The following is an 18,060-nucleotide window of genomic DNA, read 5'->3' as shown; positions in this document are numbered from 1 at the left end:
CATAGATTGAAATATGCATCATTTAAATATGCAACGCACATTTCTGACTGTCCTTCTCTCGTCCTGTAGGTGAGGAAGGGCTACGGAAAGACGGTGCTGGAGATTAACACTCCCAAGATCGATCAGGTTCCGATCATCGATGTGATGTTCACTGACTTTGGGGATCCTAATCAGAAATTTGGATTCGAAGTTGGTCCAGTCTGCTTCCTTGGCTAATAAAAACACAGACAAAGAAAAAAATACCCATAACTTGGCAGGGTAGGACGGGTTAGCCCACGAGTCAAGACTTTTTTTCTTGATCTCATCAAACCATCAAGCCCCTGTTCCAGCCACATGCAAGTTTTGAATAAAAAATTTTAAAAAATGGGGTAGCGAACACGTCTTACCTTGTATGTATGTATTACCCAGGAAAATACTTGTTGCCCTTGTAGGGCAAGGATCACATGAAACCTGTTATGAAACGAAAAGGTGAAGGACAACGTCAAGCCAAGGCAATCGGTGAACCTGGGAGGTCCACGAGACGGAGAAAGGGAGGACCTCTCATCCGGAGTCTATCGGTGCAGCACAAAAACATAAAAAAAAATTAAAAGAAAAAAAGACGACAACAATGGTGCTTGTTCAAAATACAAAAAAGAGGTGCTATGAGAAAGAGGATGTATTTTAATAAAACTGTAATTATTATTTTGTACATTATTGTTATTTCTGAATCCACTTTCAAAACTTGCATGTGTGTCACAATTGCATCTGGCTCTTAATTTCCAAATCCCTCACGAAGGTTTATAAGTTATAGAACTGAATAAATAAAGAATGAAATAATTATATTTTGTGGATGGAATACTGTGTACTTATTATTAAGCAAATAAAAGACAGCATTCAAACAGTTCCCTATTATTAATTATAATGTAAGTCCTTTGTATATATTGACCATCCCAAAATTCGCTCGCAGTCTGGCCCACTGAACACCTCGAGGAAGATTCTATAGCACATGCAACGCAACTGATGTTGTCTCCTGTGCTTGATTTAAGTAATCTTGCCATTCATTCACTTTAATTTAATTTTTGTTTGTTGTTTGTTTTTAGGAATTTTTTTTTTTCAGTTGTAGATCGGTCGCATACCTCAAACTATCTTGAAATTAACCATACCGATGCAAGTATGATGTGCCCTGTATATAACTTGGTTATACAGTTAAGTTTATATATTTTGGGTGGGGATTTATTTTATTTTTTTTTAATGGGAAAAATACATATCTGTTAGGCCTCTTTTTGTTCAAAACCTTCTGTGAATGCAATGCTAAGGCCTTTTCGGTGACCCATTTTTGTAACTAAAATGAGAAATTGTTTTAAATGTGCTTTTTATGGTTCATTTCATTATTAAAAACTGGATTCCAACCAACCATGAAACGGAGTTGTGGATTGTTTGTTTGCTTCGTCAAATAAGTCCGTTTTATTGTCTGTTTGATATGTGCATCTTTAGATCTTAAAAGGTTTTAAATGACATCTGTGCAATCTATCTGACCCATATACCTTCAGTTTGAAAGATGCCAATATGTGAGCTGTAATATCCCAAAATTGCATTGGTTAAAATAAATGTTTGCTAACTCATGCATAACAAGTTGTTTAATTAATTACTTCCTCGTATCATTTATCATGCATTACAGCTCATTAGCAGGTCGTCTGGGATGTCTGAACAGGATGAAAACAGCGTGTTTACTTTAGAAAAACTTTCATACTCATTTCATACAGGTCCCTCTGGCTCCTTTCCTAATCGAGTGCTGGAAGCTACACAATCTGATAGTACCTACACATGGAGTCTTATTAGGCACTGCGTTTAATATGAAAGCTCCATCTCCATTTAAGAATAAGAGCTCTCTCTCTATCCGCTGTTTGATGTCTGTGTATCCTCACTGGTTCGATCAGCAATGAATTCTCTGCATTATTATTGGACATCTCTATTCACGCTTTCAAAGGAATGCCAATTTGATATTTTTCTTTAGGCAAAGACTTTGAGTTTGCCATTTCACCATGAGCCTTTGTGGCAGGCATTCTCTGTTTAGCATTTAAAGAGATTTTCAAAGGATTTGACTCCCTCTGGATGGACTCCATTTGAGCGGCATCTCAATAACTTTTCTGCATGACATTTCAAACTACTAAGATATATGAGGTAACTGTGACTTAAAAATATAACATACAATAAGAGGAGAGGTGTTATAATTGAGCAAACTCACTCTCAAACTTGTCTGGGGGGTTGGTTGCCTAATCAAAGACTGGTAACCTCTTTATAGTCAAAATAAAAGTGAAATGGTTTTCGCAAAATGTATGCTTAGTCTACTTCACAAAGCTAAAGCGGAAAAGGCATAAAAGACCATATGCCTGTGGGAGTGTGTTTTTGTTCTTAAACAGCGTAAGAGCCAAAGCATATATCCATTTTTAAAGCTTAAAAATCAGTTCATGCTCTCTTAGTGGAGCTTCCAGGAAGCTGTTCCTTCTCTGTATTATTGTTTCTGGTGTATAGACAGACATTGTATATACCAAGCACACAACCAAGACAAACAATGAAAACACTTTTTTAGGGCCCGAGCACTGATGGTGCGAGGACCCTCTTGTATCTGCTTCCTCTATTATTATTATTCCGCTTTTTCTTCTTCTTCTTCTCCCAAATGAATCACATTTTTGAGGGCTTAAACATGCTCAAAAAGTCATGAAACTTTGCACACGCGTCAAACCTGGTGAAAATTTTCATCTGATACAGGATTCAGAAGAGGGTGTGGCAAAATGGCTCGACAGCTCCACCTATACTAAGAAAATCAACAGCCTTCCAGCTATGTTTCACGTACATGCACGAAAATTGGCACACACATGTAACACACCAATACCTACAAAAAAGACTCTTGGAGCAAAATTCTAAACCCAACAGGAAGTCGGTTATTTGTAATATTATGAGCTAATTTTGTGTAATTTTTGTCATTTCCATGTGTTGTATTTTAACGAACTCCTCCTAGAGATTTCTTCAAATCAACACCAAATTTGGTATGCCTAATCTAAAGGCCTTTGCGATGTTAAATTGCAAAGATCTTGAGTTTTTGTTGAAGGGCGTGTCCGTGGTGGCCTGGCGAATTTCGATGATTCACCATGAAAAATCAAGTTGCTATAACTCAGACATACAATGTCCAATCTGCCCCAAACTTCACATGTTTGATAACACTCCGAACCTGAACAGATTGGCATGCCTGTATTCAGTTATAGTCATAGCGCCACCTATTGGCAAGAGGAAGTGACATATTTTACACTGCGACGAACTACTCCTAGAAATTTTATGACATCAGTGTCTTTTTTTGTGGTCAGTCTAATCTAAAGGCCTGTGCGATGTTAAGTTGTGAAGATCTTGAGTTTTTGTCAAAGGGCATGTCCATGGCACCGTGACGAAGTTTAATGTCTCACCATGGGAATAAAAGATGTTGTTACTCAGGCATAAAATGTCCGATCTTGCCTAAACTTCATATGATTAATAAGAGTCCTAGCCTGAACAGATCTGTAGGCCAATATTCCATCGGGTGTGGCAAAATGGCTCGATAGCGCCACCTATACACTTTCAACGGAGTGTGCCTCGAGCTATGTTACGTCACCAATACCTACGAAAAAGTCTCTTGGTACGAAATCCTAATCCCAACAGGAAGTCGGTTATTTAGAATTTTCTCTGCAAAATTGTTGTTGTTGTTGTCCAATCTTCCCCAAACTTCACATGCTAGATAAGACTTCTGCCCTTAACAGATCTACGTGCCCATATTCAGTTATAGTCGTGGCGCCATCTGTTGGCAACAGGAAGTGACATGTTTTACGTTGCGACTAACTACTCCTAGAATTTTTTTACATTAATGTATTTTTTGTGGTCAGTCTAATCTAAAGGCCTATGCAATGTTAAATTGTGGAGATCTTGAGTTTTTGTTAAAGGGCGTGTCCATGGCGCCATGACAAAATTTGAAGTCTCACCACAGCAAGAGAAGTTGTTGTAACTCAGGCATAAAATGTTCGATCTTACCCAAACTTCACATGTTTGATAAGAGTCCCGGCCTGAACACATCTGAAGGCCAATACTCCACTATAATGATAGCGCCACCTGCTGGCAACAGGAAGATTGGCACATATATGGAATATACTTTAATATATTCCACTTATATTTATGACTTTAAATGCATATTTCTCAACGTTGACCTTTTTACTAATGCCACTCGCTGCCGGTGAGCCAGTGTGCAAGGGCCCGTTCATCGCTGCTTGCAGCTTTAATTTTTTTTTTCTTTTTTTTTTTTTTTGAGATAAGAAAGCATTTTGGGGGGAAACCTTAACGAACTGGTTGCTCACTTCGCATATTTCTTCTAATGGTAATAGATTTTTGAATTATCTGCACTTTATCAAAATATTTTAAAATGAATAAACCTTTACTTTACTAATATCCAAATCTTACAAAGCCCATTTTCTCCACTGAATAAAAATGATAAGTTATAGTTATATCTCACAATTCTAAACTAATAATATCTGTAAAATAAAATTCAAAACAATAATTAAAAAAAATCGAAACAATATAAACTCAGAATTTCCAGATGTTAAAACTCGCAGTTCGGAAAAAAAAAACTGTAAGATATAAAATTGCAATTGCAAGAAAAAGGTCAGAGTTGTGATGTTAAAAGTCACATTTACCTTTTTATTTTTTTTATTTAGCGTCTGAAATTAAAAGCATCAATGAACAGTGCGAAATGTGTTTACACTGCAAATGTTAACAAATGTGAATCAGGATTGTGAAATGTAAACCTGGAATTCGAGTTTCACATCTCTCAATTTGAAATTGAGGTTTTTTACACCACAGACCAAACCAAACCAAAGTATGAATTGTGAGACATAAAAATAGAACTGCAAGAAAAGAAAAAAAAGGCACTATAACAGTTTTATTTATTTTATTCTGTGGCAGAAATGGGCTTCCAATAAAACTGCTTCACAAACTGCACTGAATGATTAGTTCGTGAGTTCGAATTAACTGCTAACTGATTCAGTGTTTTGGACATCTTAAGTTAACAAATCTCTGAAAAACAAGCCAAAAGTAATTTTTGGCTAAGACTAAGCTATAAATATGATTTTACATCAATAGTCAAAGCAGACAATGTTTGGCTGGAAACACCCTCCTAAGATTCCACAGATCACTACTGTTTGATTGACACATATATCATCCAATCACAGGAAGATGTGACTATAAACCCTACCCCCATCACCTGCATTGCTCTGCTGGATGCATGGACCCTTGAAAGATGTAGTTTTTCTAATTTGTTCTGAAAGATATACCATAACAGAGGTGTTTGCCTGGGTTTTGTCTCCTCACTTCATCAGTAATTACCTGAGCTGTCCAACAAAGAAAATGCCCAATTAATTCTCTGCATGTGCTCTCTTTTGCAGCATTATTGTGGAATGGAGGAAAAACACCCACACTTCTCTCTTCAGGGGCTGCATGGGACCTGCCTGTCTCTTCTCCGTCTCCTCAAAGCCAGATGAATAAAGATCAAACAGGGCTGGCCGATGGCATTAACTTTGAATATTCAAGCTGCATGGGTACAGAGAGACGCCACGTAACTGCCAGCCCATAATTCCTTCAAAAGGAACGCTAAGCCTCAAATCATAAAACAGCCACCCATTTTAAAAAATAAAAATCAGGAGAGTTTCCGTCGCTGTCAATCAAGGCAATCCTCAAAGAGAAAAGCTGAAAGAAGGGGAGGAGGTATTCTGAATTGCTAAGCTAAAAGATAGCCGTGCATTAAAAAGACTCTAAAGCAAACTTAACAAGGAATTCAGCATAACTGGGATGTTTCATAACTACTGCAATGAGGATATGAAGCTCTATGCAGGTAATTAAGTCCGGCTATTAGAAAAATGCACAAGCGGAGAGGTGTTAAAGCTACACTGATTATGATGGGAAGTACACCAGGTGGTGTATGGATTTGCTGGCTTTTACAGAAATGAGTATTTAACGCCTGGTGGGCAGATGTAATTGTACACATAACCTTCAGAACTTCATGGCCACTAATATCTCGTCGCTGTGAGAGACATAAGCTTTTTGTATATTATGGTGGTTAGGCTTTATTGCTGGCTCGCATTTTACAGGCCTGACTATAAAATTTCCTTTATAGTTGAGGGAATCAGAATTCACAGGCAGTTTCACAAATAGTCCAATCATGATTTCATATCAGTGCAGAATGAAATCTAGACTACTACTATTGTAAAAGTGACCAGGGCTAGCTGTCGCACAAATCTGTAACCATGATGATGTGAGTCAAAAGTCCAACAAAAGCTTGTTTTGTCTTGTTCAAATTCTAATATCATGTCATTTTGGCTACAGATGTTTGGTAACAAAGTGATCACCAAATCAATATCTACTACTGGAAAACTTTCTTACAGAGTGGATTTAGTAACTTAAATCTTAAAAACAATATTGCCATTACTTTGTTTTGATCCACCAACAAAAATCGTTTCAAACAAAAGCCTCAGCAGAACAATCGCAGCAGTGAATAATGCAGTGTTTTAAATCAGTTGGTTAAGTAAATGATTCAATGACTCATTTATAAAGAGGCTGTTTCTCAAAAAAAAAACTGAGAATGCAAAGAACAGACTTCTGTTCTCGTGGAGACCGGTATTACCAGGCTACATTGGAAGAACAAACTTGGAAGGACGGAAAGACACAGAATGCATCTTTGTGAGAGGTACAGCATCTTCTGGGATTTCTAATGGTTTGATTCTCTTAAGTCTACATTCGATGCATTCTCGACATCAACAACTCATCTGGCCACTGAAACTGATCTTCAGCAGTTGATGACGATGTAGTAAAAAAACACAAGGATGCAAGACTGCTTAAGAATGCCAATTGAGAAACACCAAGTCACTTGTGTCTACATTTTAGAATGAATTGGTGGAACGGTGAAATCTGATTCACTGATAAATTATAAACACTAATGCATACTGATAGTTTGTCTGAAGATCCAATATCAGAATAAGTACCATCTAAAAATATTCTAAAATTGCAATTTAAATTTAAATACTAAAAAGCCAATAAATAATTATGAATTTACACACACACACACACACACACACACATATATATATATATATATATATATATATTCAGTGTAAATGTAAAGGATGGATCTGTACCTCAATGCTAGAAATAAAATAAAAAAATAGACAAATTCTGATGAGTCTGCTGTAACATCCAGTCACAAGTGCAACTGGTCTGCTATTTATTGATCGTGTGATTTGAGGCTGTTAAGGGTCAGTGCAGCAAGGTCTGTGTGTGAGTGTGCGTGGGGGGAGTGGGGAGACCAGCCAATCGTTTCGTTTAGTGGGGGAAGACTTGCTAATCTCCTTCACCTGCCCTGTGTTCTCTTGTGGACAACGAATGAGTTTAATGGGTGGAAAAGTGTTCATTATGGCACAGGCATCGACTAATGAGCCGTTACTGCTCAGAAGTGTCATTAAGATCTGATCTTTGAACTACACTGTAATCACAGCTTCTGTGTACAACTTAAGAGTGTGTGATAGCAGTGGTGTACGTGTATATATATATATATATATATATATATATATATATATATGAAACTTGCTTCAGCTAAAACAAACATTGAAATAAAAATGACTAAAAACATACAGAATAAAAATGTCAAAAATCCAAAACAAAATTACTAACTAATAAAATTAACTGGAGTCAAAATACAATATGCATATGTAATGTATATAATATTCAAATAACACTGCCCAAGAGAATGTCTTTTCTTCACTTAACAGTTTGCACCATAAATGTTATAATGTCCATATTTGCTTTCATATATGACACTTTTGAACAATTTATTTATTTTTGCATTTTGTGTTTTTTGATGAATGAATGAATGAATGAATGAATGAATGAATGAATGAATGAATGAATGAATTCATTCATTCATTCATTCATTCATTCATTCATTCATTCATTCATTCATTCATTAATCAACCCATTTGTTAATAATGAATTTTTTTTTTTGGGAAGTTCTATTCAAACTCACTTGAACCAAGGAATCCTCCCTTCTTTCAAAGTTGTCTTTTCCAAAGTTGATGTCTCTTCAACATGGTGTCCGCACTCTCTCATCTCAACTACCTTCAGTACTCAAGGATACCAAGTTCAACATGTCAGAAAGACACTGACAGTGACGTGAATCTGGCAGAAAGTGAGCCCTCATCACTTGTTTGTCTTTCATAGCGTGCACGGACTTCAAGGGTAGAGCTGAGACAAGAGGCGAGGTGATCAGAGAAAGAAGAAAAGCGATGCTGAACAGGGCCCGAGGCACTCTGCGAGGTCTCTCTCTCTCAGAGACCTGAGAGACTGTCAACATGGAGCCCCACTGGGCTGCCTTTAAAGCTTCCCATCTACCCTCTTCAAAGACACCCCAGCATTTGAATAAGTTCAATCACGTCCTGCTGCCACGGACTGTAACGTGATGCAGCAGAGTGTCGAGGCGAATTACGCTCAAACCGCCAGCCTCATCCACCTCAATGCTTGTGGCCCTCAGAAGATGGTCAGCGGCACCAGCGGGACGGGGCAAGCGCTGGCTGTGCAAAGGACAGGTGAGAAGACTGTGTTCTCCAAGAGAGGAGGCATATCACTTGACAACTTTGATCAAAGGACAAATCAAAAGACGAGAAACTGAGAACTCATGTAGGAGGATTCTGAATGCAAAGTGGCTCTCATCATAGAATATTCTGTGAAAATATGTTTTATGGATGTTTCAAGGATGTCCTCTTGAAATGACTTTTATTTGATGCCATTTTTACAAAACTAGTCTCGACCAGAAAGTTGATTTTTTTTTCAGATATTCCAGGAACCTTATGATGGTTTGGATCCTATCTGGGAGAAAATATCCCCATATTCCAAGTTGGTTTGATGCCAATAGAGGAAAAATTGACTTATGGGCCTCGGCCAGCAGTCAATATATAACATTAAAGTTACATTAAACCCATATTAACGGTATAAAGATGAACCAGTGGCTTGTTTTAGACTGCCTGAACGATGAAGTTAAGCAACAGCACAAAAAGATCTAACGTGATGTGCACCAGAGAAAAAGTGTTATTGCGTTGTCCCAAAACCGAATCCAGCGGTTATTTGACACTGCGGGAGGGAGCCATGCTCCACAGATCGGTATAAATCTTCTACCAAGCCTGCTGCTATCCAAGTGATGCTGGAATTGATTGGCTGAATTATTGATGACCGTGAAAGGCTGTGTTTAGATGGCTTAGTAATTACTGCTATCTGTATTAAAAATTAAACATTGCTAAGTGTCATTAGCTAAAATTGTTCTTTGGAAGTTGGTCACTTCACAGTAAACAGAAACAGTTTTAAATCAACATGAAACCACATCTGCGACCAATTTTCCTTGTGTAATGTGACATACTTAAGAATAATGAAGAAAAAGCACAAGCCCATAAACAATGCCCAAATCTTTAACGTTTTAATTATTTTTCAGGGTAAAGTTTTTTTTAGTTTTTTTTTATGCCATGAATTTATTCATAAAAATGTGTTCAAATATCAAATTTAATTGAATTTAATTATTTAATTATTTGATTTAATTTAAATATGCTTGTTATTGAAAATGTACAAGATTTGCATTTTTTATGTATTTTTTTTTAATAAATAGACTGGACAAAAACTCATTGCATCATTGACCCTCTTATCTATTTATTCATTTATTTATTTATTGCAGTTTGCTGACATTTTACAATTGATAAATAATTACATAAATGAGATGATTTCAATTAAAAACAGAAGTCATTTAAGAGGCAGAGGTAATCATTTCACTTCAGTAAAAGATTTCAAAAAGAAACCTTTTTTTTCTTTAGATAAATGTGCGCTGATTGAACATGCACAGTAAGCGTTTAGGGTCAAATGCAATTTCAAATACACAAGACGTTGCACAAAGCAGTTTGAAACGCTACTGTCTTCTGACTATTGTGAAGGACTCGCTTTTGAAACCAAAAATAAAATGATATAATTTCAAGGAAGAATACAATAGTGTTCTCAAACTCATTACCAAGGACAAGAAAATTATATTGAACTCACCTGAATTATAGTTTGCAAACGCACAGGATGATGAGCATTTACATTAATTCGTATTCATGTTAATGTGCACATGTGATAGAATACCAAACCACAGCAGCCACAGGAGAGTCTTTCTCAGCTTCAACCACCAACAATCACAGGGCATTTTCCAGCCGCCTGCAGTTCCCTTCTTAAGTTAAAAAGATTAGAAAGCTGATGAATAACACATCCCAGACACAGTTATGTCAAAGGAAGCAAAAAACATCGAAACAAAATCAATCAACAATGTGTATCGCAGAATACTGTCTGGAATATGTTATGGGTTTGTATATGAATGACTCCCACGGCCTCAATTTTAGTGCACCGCTGTGTCTAAACTGCAAGCAAGCAAAGTGACAACTAGATTGCTCCCATTTTAATCAACAATGCTGTCTACGTCCCAATGCTTGCAGCTTGATTAGAATGGGAGCGATATAGGTTGTATCAATTTGTATACTTTTACTATGCAGGGAAAGTATAGTTATGTCTATTTCGCGAAAGTACACACTTTTGAGCATAAAGGCCCATTCATACCAAAAGTGATAACCATATTATCATCCACACCAATGCATAACATCTTGTTTGCTATCAGCAATGCTCGAGTTCTTTAAATCAGGATGGATTTTGATTGTCAATGTTTTTAATTATTCATCAGCTGAAAAAAAAACATCTTTAAGATAATGATTCCAGTGATATCGTTCCTCTGTGCCATTATCATTATAGTTTAGGTGAAGACACTGCTATTCTTTTATTTACACTTCAGAATCTCACAGAAAATAATAGGTCATCCAGAGTTCCCTTTCAAGGGAACTTCGAACTGCGTCCTCTGAGGGGACACTATGGGGAACACCTCGTCGTGACCCGTGTCTGAAGCATACTTTGAAAAACGCCAACGTGTTGGCCGGCGACAGCCTCTGACGTCACTACCAGCGCGACTATAAATACGCGCCCGTAGGACCCGTCAATATCTTCTTCGTCTTCAGTTGGCTGTTTTGTTTGAAGCATGCATCTGAGAAACGACCAAGACGGTAAGAGCGATCTATTACTGTTTTCATCATGGCTTCCACTAGCAAGGCGTTTAGACAGTGTGTGCATCCGTGTCAGCGTTATCTGACACCCGATGACACACACACTCTTTGCGTCTCTTGTTTGGGCGAAGAGCACGCGCGCGATGTCCTTGAGGGGGCGGTCTGCGTGCACTGCGAGCGTTTCTCTCTGAGAAAGCTCCACTCTCGTTTGTCTCTCTTTTCGAGGAAAGAGGGACAGCCATCTGGATCCCGCGGCTCAGGTCCCGCCGTTGCCGAGGCACGGAGGAGAATGAGCTCGTGGGGATCACAAATGGATCTCGCTGAGGAGTGTAGAGAGGGACCTTCCTTTTCACACTCTCCGGCGGCGAACGAGAGCGAACTTCGGGAGGCAGATGTGGTATCATTAACCCATTCTGACACTGAAGTTAGTGCTCTGCTGGGTTCTACCCAGGAAGAGCAGGAGATGTCTGAGAGTGGTGAAGAAGCTGAGGCTGAGCCTTCTCGATCCTCCTGTCCCGCGTATGAGGAGCTGTTAGAGGTTATGGATCGCGCCACGGCAAAATTAGATTTGCCATGGAAGCGTGCCAGCAAGGTGGCGCCACGAGGTCGCCTCGCTGAGCGGTACTTGTCTGACCATAGCCCTCCAGCCCAGGTGAGCCTTCCATTCTTGCCTGACTTACATGCAGAAGTCGAAAAGGAATGGAAGAGGCCGTTTACCTCTCGCATCCACCGGTTTCAGCATACGAGCTATGCTAATATCGAGGGCTTGCATGAGAACGGCTATGAGAGGATGCCCCCTGTAGAAGAGACGCTGGCTTGCTATCTCTCTGTGGGGCAAACGTCCTCTCTTAAATCTCCCGCTTTGCCATCTAAGCCCCTCCAAGATACATCCCGCTTAAATGGCAGGTCATACGTGGCAGCTGGTCAGGCTGTGGCTTCACTGCACACGATGGCGGTGCTCCAGGCCTACCAGGCTGACCTGCTGAAGGACCTGGATACAGGTGAGGGCCTTTCACCTGACCAGGTAGCCGAGCTGCGCCGCACCACAGACCTCTCTCTCCGAGCTACCAAGCAGGCCGCCTCCGCCATGGGCAGGTCTATGGCGGCCATGGTGGTGACGGAGAGACATCTGTGGGTGAACCTGGCTGACATCGGGAAGGAAGAAAGGGGGTTTCTTCTCGATGCTCCGGTCTCGCCTTCTGAGCTTTTTGGTACCTCCGTCGAGATGGTGGTCAGGAAGTTCAGGGAGGCAAGGGCGCGCTCAGCGGCCTTTAAATCCTTCATTCCACGAAGGTCCAGGTCCGAGCCCGAGCAACTCAGGGGTCCTGGCCCATCTCGATCTGAGGGTCGTAGAGGGGCGCAGAAGGCTAGTGTTGCGGCTCGCGCTCCTCCCCCGCCTAAGGGCAGGGGCAAGAGGAACCGCGGGTCACGGAACGGTAAGCAGGGTCTGAGGGACCACATAGTGGTCAGTGTGCACGTTGACGCTTTGCGCACTGTCTGAAATCCACGTAAAGTGGTAAGTGTGCACGCATGACTTTGCGCACTTTCTAAAATCCTGTACGGTAGGGGTTACGCGCTTCGTTTCGTTCCCTTTCTTGTGATGATTAGCCCTGGGTTCCATGGGCTTCATTCAACCAGTGTGTATTTGTTATACACCTCAAGCATCGCTTCCCTTAACATGAGGGGCTGGGTGGACTCCCACATACTGTGGTTATCAGGTGGTAGGCTTCATCAGGCCTCCCTGATGGTGAGCTCCCACATACTGTGGTTGCCAGGTAGTAGGCCTCACCAGGCCTCCCTGGAGATTTAGCTCCCACATACGGTGCGTCTCCACTAAATAGCATATTGTGGTTTTCAGATAGTAGGCTTCACCAGGTCTCTCTGAAGGTGAGCTCCCATGTTCGGTGGTCGCCAGGTAGTAGGCCTCACCAGGCCTCCCTGGAGATTTAGCTCCCACATACTATGCGTTTCCACGGAATAGCATATTGTGGCTTTTTCAGATAGTAGGCTTCACCAAGTCTCTCTGAAGACGAGCTCCCACATACTGTGGTTGCCAGGTAGTAGGCCTCACCAGGCCTCCCTGGAGATTTAGCTCCCACATACTATGCGTTTCTACGGAATAGCACATTGTGGTTTTCAGATAGTAGGCTTCATCAGGTCTCTCTGAAGACGAGCTCCCACATACTGTGGTTGCCAGGTAGTAGGCCTCACCAGGCCTCCCTGGAGATTTAGCTCCCACATATTGTGCGTTCCACTAAATAGCACATTGTGGTTTTCAGATAGTAGGCTTCATCAGGTCTCTCTGAATACGAGCTCCCACATGCTGTGGTTGCCAGGTAGTAGGCCTCACCAGGCCTCCCTGGAGATTTAGCTCCCACATACTGTGCGTTTCCTAAAAAGCGAGCTCCCGCGATTTGTGGTTTTCAGGTAGTAGGCCTCACCAGGCCTCCCTGGAGTTGAGTTCCATATTGCTTTCAGTTTCCACTGAGGTGGTTATCTGGTAACAGATAGTAGGCCTCTCTAGGCCTCTCTGTAGGTGAACTCCCACATATTGTGGTTATCAGGTAGCAGGCTTCACAGGCCTCTCTGAATGTGAGCTCCCACATACTGTGGTTGTCAGGTAACCTTTCAGTACACACGCTTGCCTGTGTACTTTCTCAAATCCACATGGTGGTCAGTGTGCACGTTAACGCTTTGCGCACTGTCTGAAATCCACGTAAAGTGGTAAGTGTGCACGCAAGATTCTGCGCACTTTTTGAAATCCACGTAAAGTGGTAAGTGTGCACGCAAGACTCTGCGCACTTTCTAAAATCCTGTATGGTAAGGGTTACATGCTCCGCTTCGTTCCCTTTCTTGGGATGATTCGCCCCGGTGTTCCTTGGGCTTCATCCAACCAGCGTGTATTTGTTATACACCTCAAGCATCGCTTCCCTTAACATGAGGGGCTGGGTGGACTCTCACATATTGTGGCTGTCAGGTGGTAGGCTTCATCAGGCCTCCCTGATGGTGAGCTCCCACATACTGTGGTTGCCAGGTAGTAGGCCTCACCAGGCCTACCTGGAGATTTAGCTCCCACATACTGTGCGTTTCCTAAAAAGCGAGCTCCCGCGATTTGTGGTTGTCAGGTAGTAGGCCTCACCAGGCCTCCCTGGATTTGAGTTCCATATTGCTTTCAGTTTCCACTGAGGTGGTTATCTGGTAACAGATAGTAGGCCTCTCTGTAGGTGAACTCCCACATATTGTGGTTATCAGGTAGCAGGCTTCACAGGCCTCTCTGAATGTGAGCTCCCACATACTGTGGTTGTCAAGTAACCTTTCAGTACACACGCTTGCCTGTGTACTTTCTCAAATCCACATGGTGGTCAGTGTGCACGTTAACGCTTTGCGCACTGTCTGAAATCCACGTAAAGTGGTAAGTGTGCACGCAAGACTCTGCGCACTTTCTGAAATCCACGTAAGGTGGTAAGTGTGCACGCAAGACTCTGCGCCCTTTCTAAAATCCTGTATGGTAAGGGTTACGCGCTCCGCTTCGTTCCCTTTCTCGGGATGATTCGCCCCGGTGTTCCTTGGGTTTCATCCAACCGGTGTGTACTTATTGTACACCCCCAAGCCCCCTCAACTTGGGGGGGGCTGTGTGGGCAATTCTCGGGTAGTTCAGCAGCGCTCCCCTTTTCTGAAAGGGTCACCTATGAGCATGCTGCTCGGAGCTCGGAGTCTTCCTCTCTTGGGAGACTGATTCCCGGTTCTTCAGAGCGCTCCAGTACCACATACTGTTTGAGACGCTCTGTGAGAGCAGGCATCCTGCTGAGGCAGGGGCTGAGGCCTCCAATTGCTCTGCTCCCGGGCCATTCTTCTACGAGCTGCTCTGACAGAGTCCCACGAGAACCCCTCCTTAGAACAGTATTTTAAATCCATGTTATGGTAAGTGTGCACGGGAGTCTTTGCGCACTTTCTAAAATCCACATTGTGGTAAGTTCGCACGCTAGTCTCTGCGTTCTTTCTAAAATCCCTAGATGGTAAGGGCTTCGCGCTGCTGCTTCGTGCCCTTTCTTGAGTTGGTTTAAGCCCCATTCATCTTGGGCACCACTCCACCTAGGTATCCTCGGATACCTATCTAGAACAGGGCGCCGCTACTAGAGTGCTGTGGGGACAGCCCTTTCGGCAGGTTTTTGCGAAAGCTAGCAGTAGCCCCTGTGTGACAGGCAAAGACTTGGTAGAGGAAAGTGCCAGGCTCTTAGCCGTATCCCTTTAAAGGAATCTCTGTGATTCCAAGCCTTTAGCTCTACCCCGGGCCAGGGCCCTACAGGATAAGTTGGGTATGTAGCTTAGGCCTTTGGCCGTAAGGGATAATGTCATAAGGCAGCCGTCAGACCGTCCCAGGGGCGACTCCCGGTGAAGAGAAAAGCGGTAGAGTTGGTACTTAGTGTTGGCCATGATTCTGGTCTGCACTCCCCTCAGCATGGCGGCGTGGGTATACTGTTCCCCATAGTGTCCCCTCAGAGGACGCAGTTCGAAGTTCCCTTGAAAGGGAACGTCTCAGGTTATGAATGTAACCATGGTTCCCTGAGAGGGAACGAGACACTGCGTCCTCTAGCTCCCTGCCATGCTTCGGACGCAAGCTTCACGAAGAAGATATTGATGGGTCCTACGGGCGCGTATTTATAGTCGCGCTGGTAGTGACGTCAGAGGCTGTCGCCGGCCAACACGTTGGCGTTTTTCAAAGTATGCTTCAGACACGGGTCACGACGAGGTGTTCCCCATGGTGTCCCCTCAGAGGACGCAGTGTCTCGTTCCCTCTCAGGGAACCATGGTTACATTCGTAACCTGAGACGATTTTACTGCTTCTATTTTATACTGTGAATATATACTTCTCATTTCACATACTGTTCTCACCTAAAATATAGTCATGCATTATGCGACTTCGGATGCAACTTATGATTTTGAACACACCCGCTATCACATACTTTAATAAGTGCTCTAGTATATAAATTGTGTACAGTTTGTTTTGGATAAAAACTATCATTTGTTAAAAGTAAAAGTAGCTTATGTTCAGTTTGAGAAGGAAATCTAGCCTGCTGTCTGTCTCTTCACTCTATTGAGCTGTTGTTGTTTTCTGATTCTGTTGGCTCCTGGGTTGCCATTTGATTCAACATTTAATTGATGATGTTGGTGATAAGAATTTGTGTGTACTTAAGGGTGAAAAAATAAAGAAACAAACATTAAATGGTTTGAAGTATTGGGCAATTAGCCTATCACACAGTCATTGCTAGCACTTACTATAAGATGTGAATGTGCTTTGGCTTTTGCCCTCAAGGATTTGTGCAAAAGACATTATTTTTTTCTATCAAGTCTGCCATTTTAACACTATGTCCACACTGCAGTTGAACAAAAAACAACAACAAGCCCATCCAAATATGCATACCGTTCATACTAATTTAACCACATTCTCTGTAATGTGACAGTGGTATAGCTGTTTTTTTATATAATAATCTAGCTACTTATAAAGGCGAATAGCACTGTAGTGTGTTAGAAGGCTTTACTTTTTATCAGAGGGGTTTAATCAAATGCATTCACCTAAATTGTCTTTTTGCTTTCTTCATTTGAAGTGCAAGAAAATGCTCCTCGTATTCATTCTAGTGCATTGGTTTGGTCATCATCATTTTGGTCTCATAATTACATAGAATGATTCATTCTGTTGAATCAATTTGTTGTAAATGGTTCTCTCTCTCTCTCTCTCATGTGTATAACTCTGGGAAAACCGATTCATCCCTCTCTCATATAAGTAGCGCTGGAAAATTTGATTCATTTTATCAGACATAAATTAACTGGTCCATAAAAATGATTCACCACTTCAGTTCACTGTACTATGTGCTATATTTTCAACTCATAATCTAATCTTAAATAGAGTGTTTCTTTGTTGTATTTAGTATAAATTGACCCATGCATTGTCATATGACAATTAAAAAATTGTAAATAACTATCATTCCGGACCGTCCGTCGATTCACTGTGATAGATAGATAGATAGATAGATAGATAGATAGATAGATAGATAGATAGATAATCCTCCTTTAGTGCAAGTCTATGGGATTTTTGCCAATTTTCTCAGTTGCCAAGGGAAAATCATTACAGTCAAATTGCTCAATATGAGCCTCAAATAGCAGCACTAATAAATGGATCAGATATCCACCAACAGACACTCACACAGACACTGACTCAATAAAACATCCATCACTGCTTTTTATATTTCTAAACAACCCACAACCCCAAGACTTTCCAACAAAGTTTCTAATAAACAGACTTGTGTATGAAGACTCATCAGTTGTGGAAGGAACCTCATTTGTTTGGCTCTAACAGGCTTCATCTGCTAACATATGTTCATTTGTTGGGCAGACGCTTTCTTTGCCTTTTCACAACAAGTTGGAAACTGTGGAAACAATGGCAGCTATGGTGTCTGGTGTGGCTATGTGTTTCCAGCAGTCTGTCAATAACAGCTCCTGTGGCTCCAACACTCAGACCACATGCACATAGTTAGTCAATTAAACCTTGTTATTTCTCATATGAGGAATGTATTTTGTACTTTGACAGGAGCTGACAACATGGAAAGTAAAAGGATTATATGGATTTTATGTTACTCCCCAGGCTAGAGTCACTCCACTTAGCATGTTTCATTAAATGTTTTATGCTGAAGTTGCCTCAGGTCTGATATGACTACATCCTGAAATGTTGTACCACAAGAGTGACAAAAAAAAAATCAAATTTTAGAATGCATGCAAAATGATTTGCTGTGTATAATTAGATTTCACTCTAAAGCTGAGATTTAGTTGGTTAGTTTCAATTTTAGAGTCTTATTTCGGCTTCAGAAGAAGAAAAAACACTTAGAGGAAACTTTTATATTAA

At 41.2% G+C, this 18,060-nt stretch overlaps 1 protein-coding gene across 5 annotated transcripts in view; it reads left to right on the top strand.

Moving 5' to 3' along the window:
- The window catches only part of LOC132116223 (collagen alpha-1(XI) chain-like), a 66,958-nt gene extending 65,570 nt beyond the window's left edge, over window positions 1–1,388 (top strand). For all 5 annotated transcript variants that reach the window (XM_059524938.1, XM_059524935.1, XM_059524937.1 and 2 more), the window contains one exon: window positions 70–1,388. In XM_059524938.1, coding sequence (XP_059380921.1) covers window positions 70–216 — 147 coding nt within the window. In that variant the 3' untranslated portion in view covers window positions 217–1,388. The remainder of the gene's footprint in view (window positions 1–69) is intronic.
- The last annotated feature ends 16,672 nt before the right edge of the window (window positions 1,389–18,060 follow it).

Source organism: Carassius carassius, chromosome 35 (assembly GCF_963082965.1).
Source record: "Carassius carassius chromosome 35, fCarCar2.1, whole genome shotgun sequence".
Lineage (NCBI taxonomy): Eukaryota > Metazoa > Chordata > Actinopteri > Cypriniformes > Cyprinidae > Carassius > Carassius carassius.
Note: the sequence above shows the minus strand (reverse complement) of the source record. Positions and strands in the feature narration are given on the sequence as shown.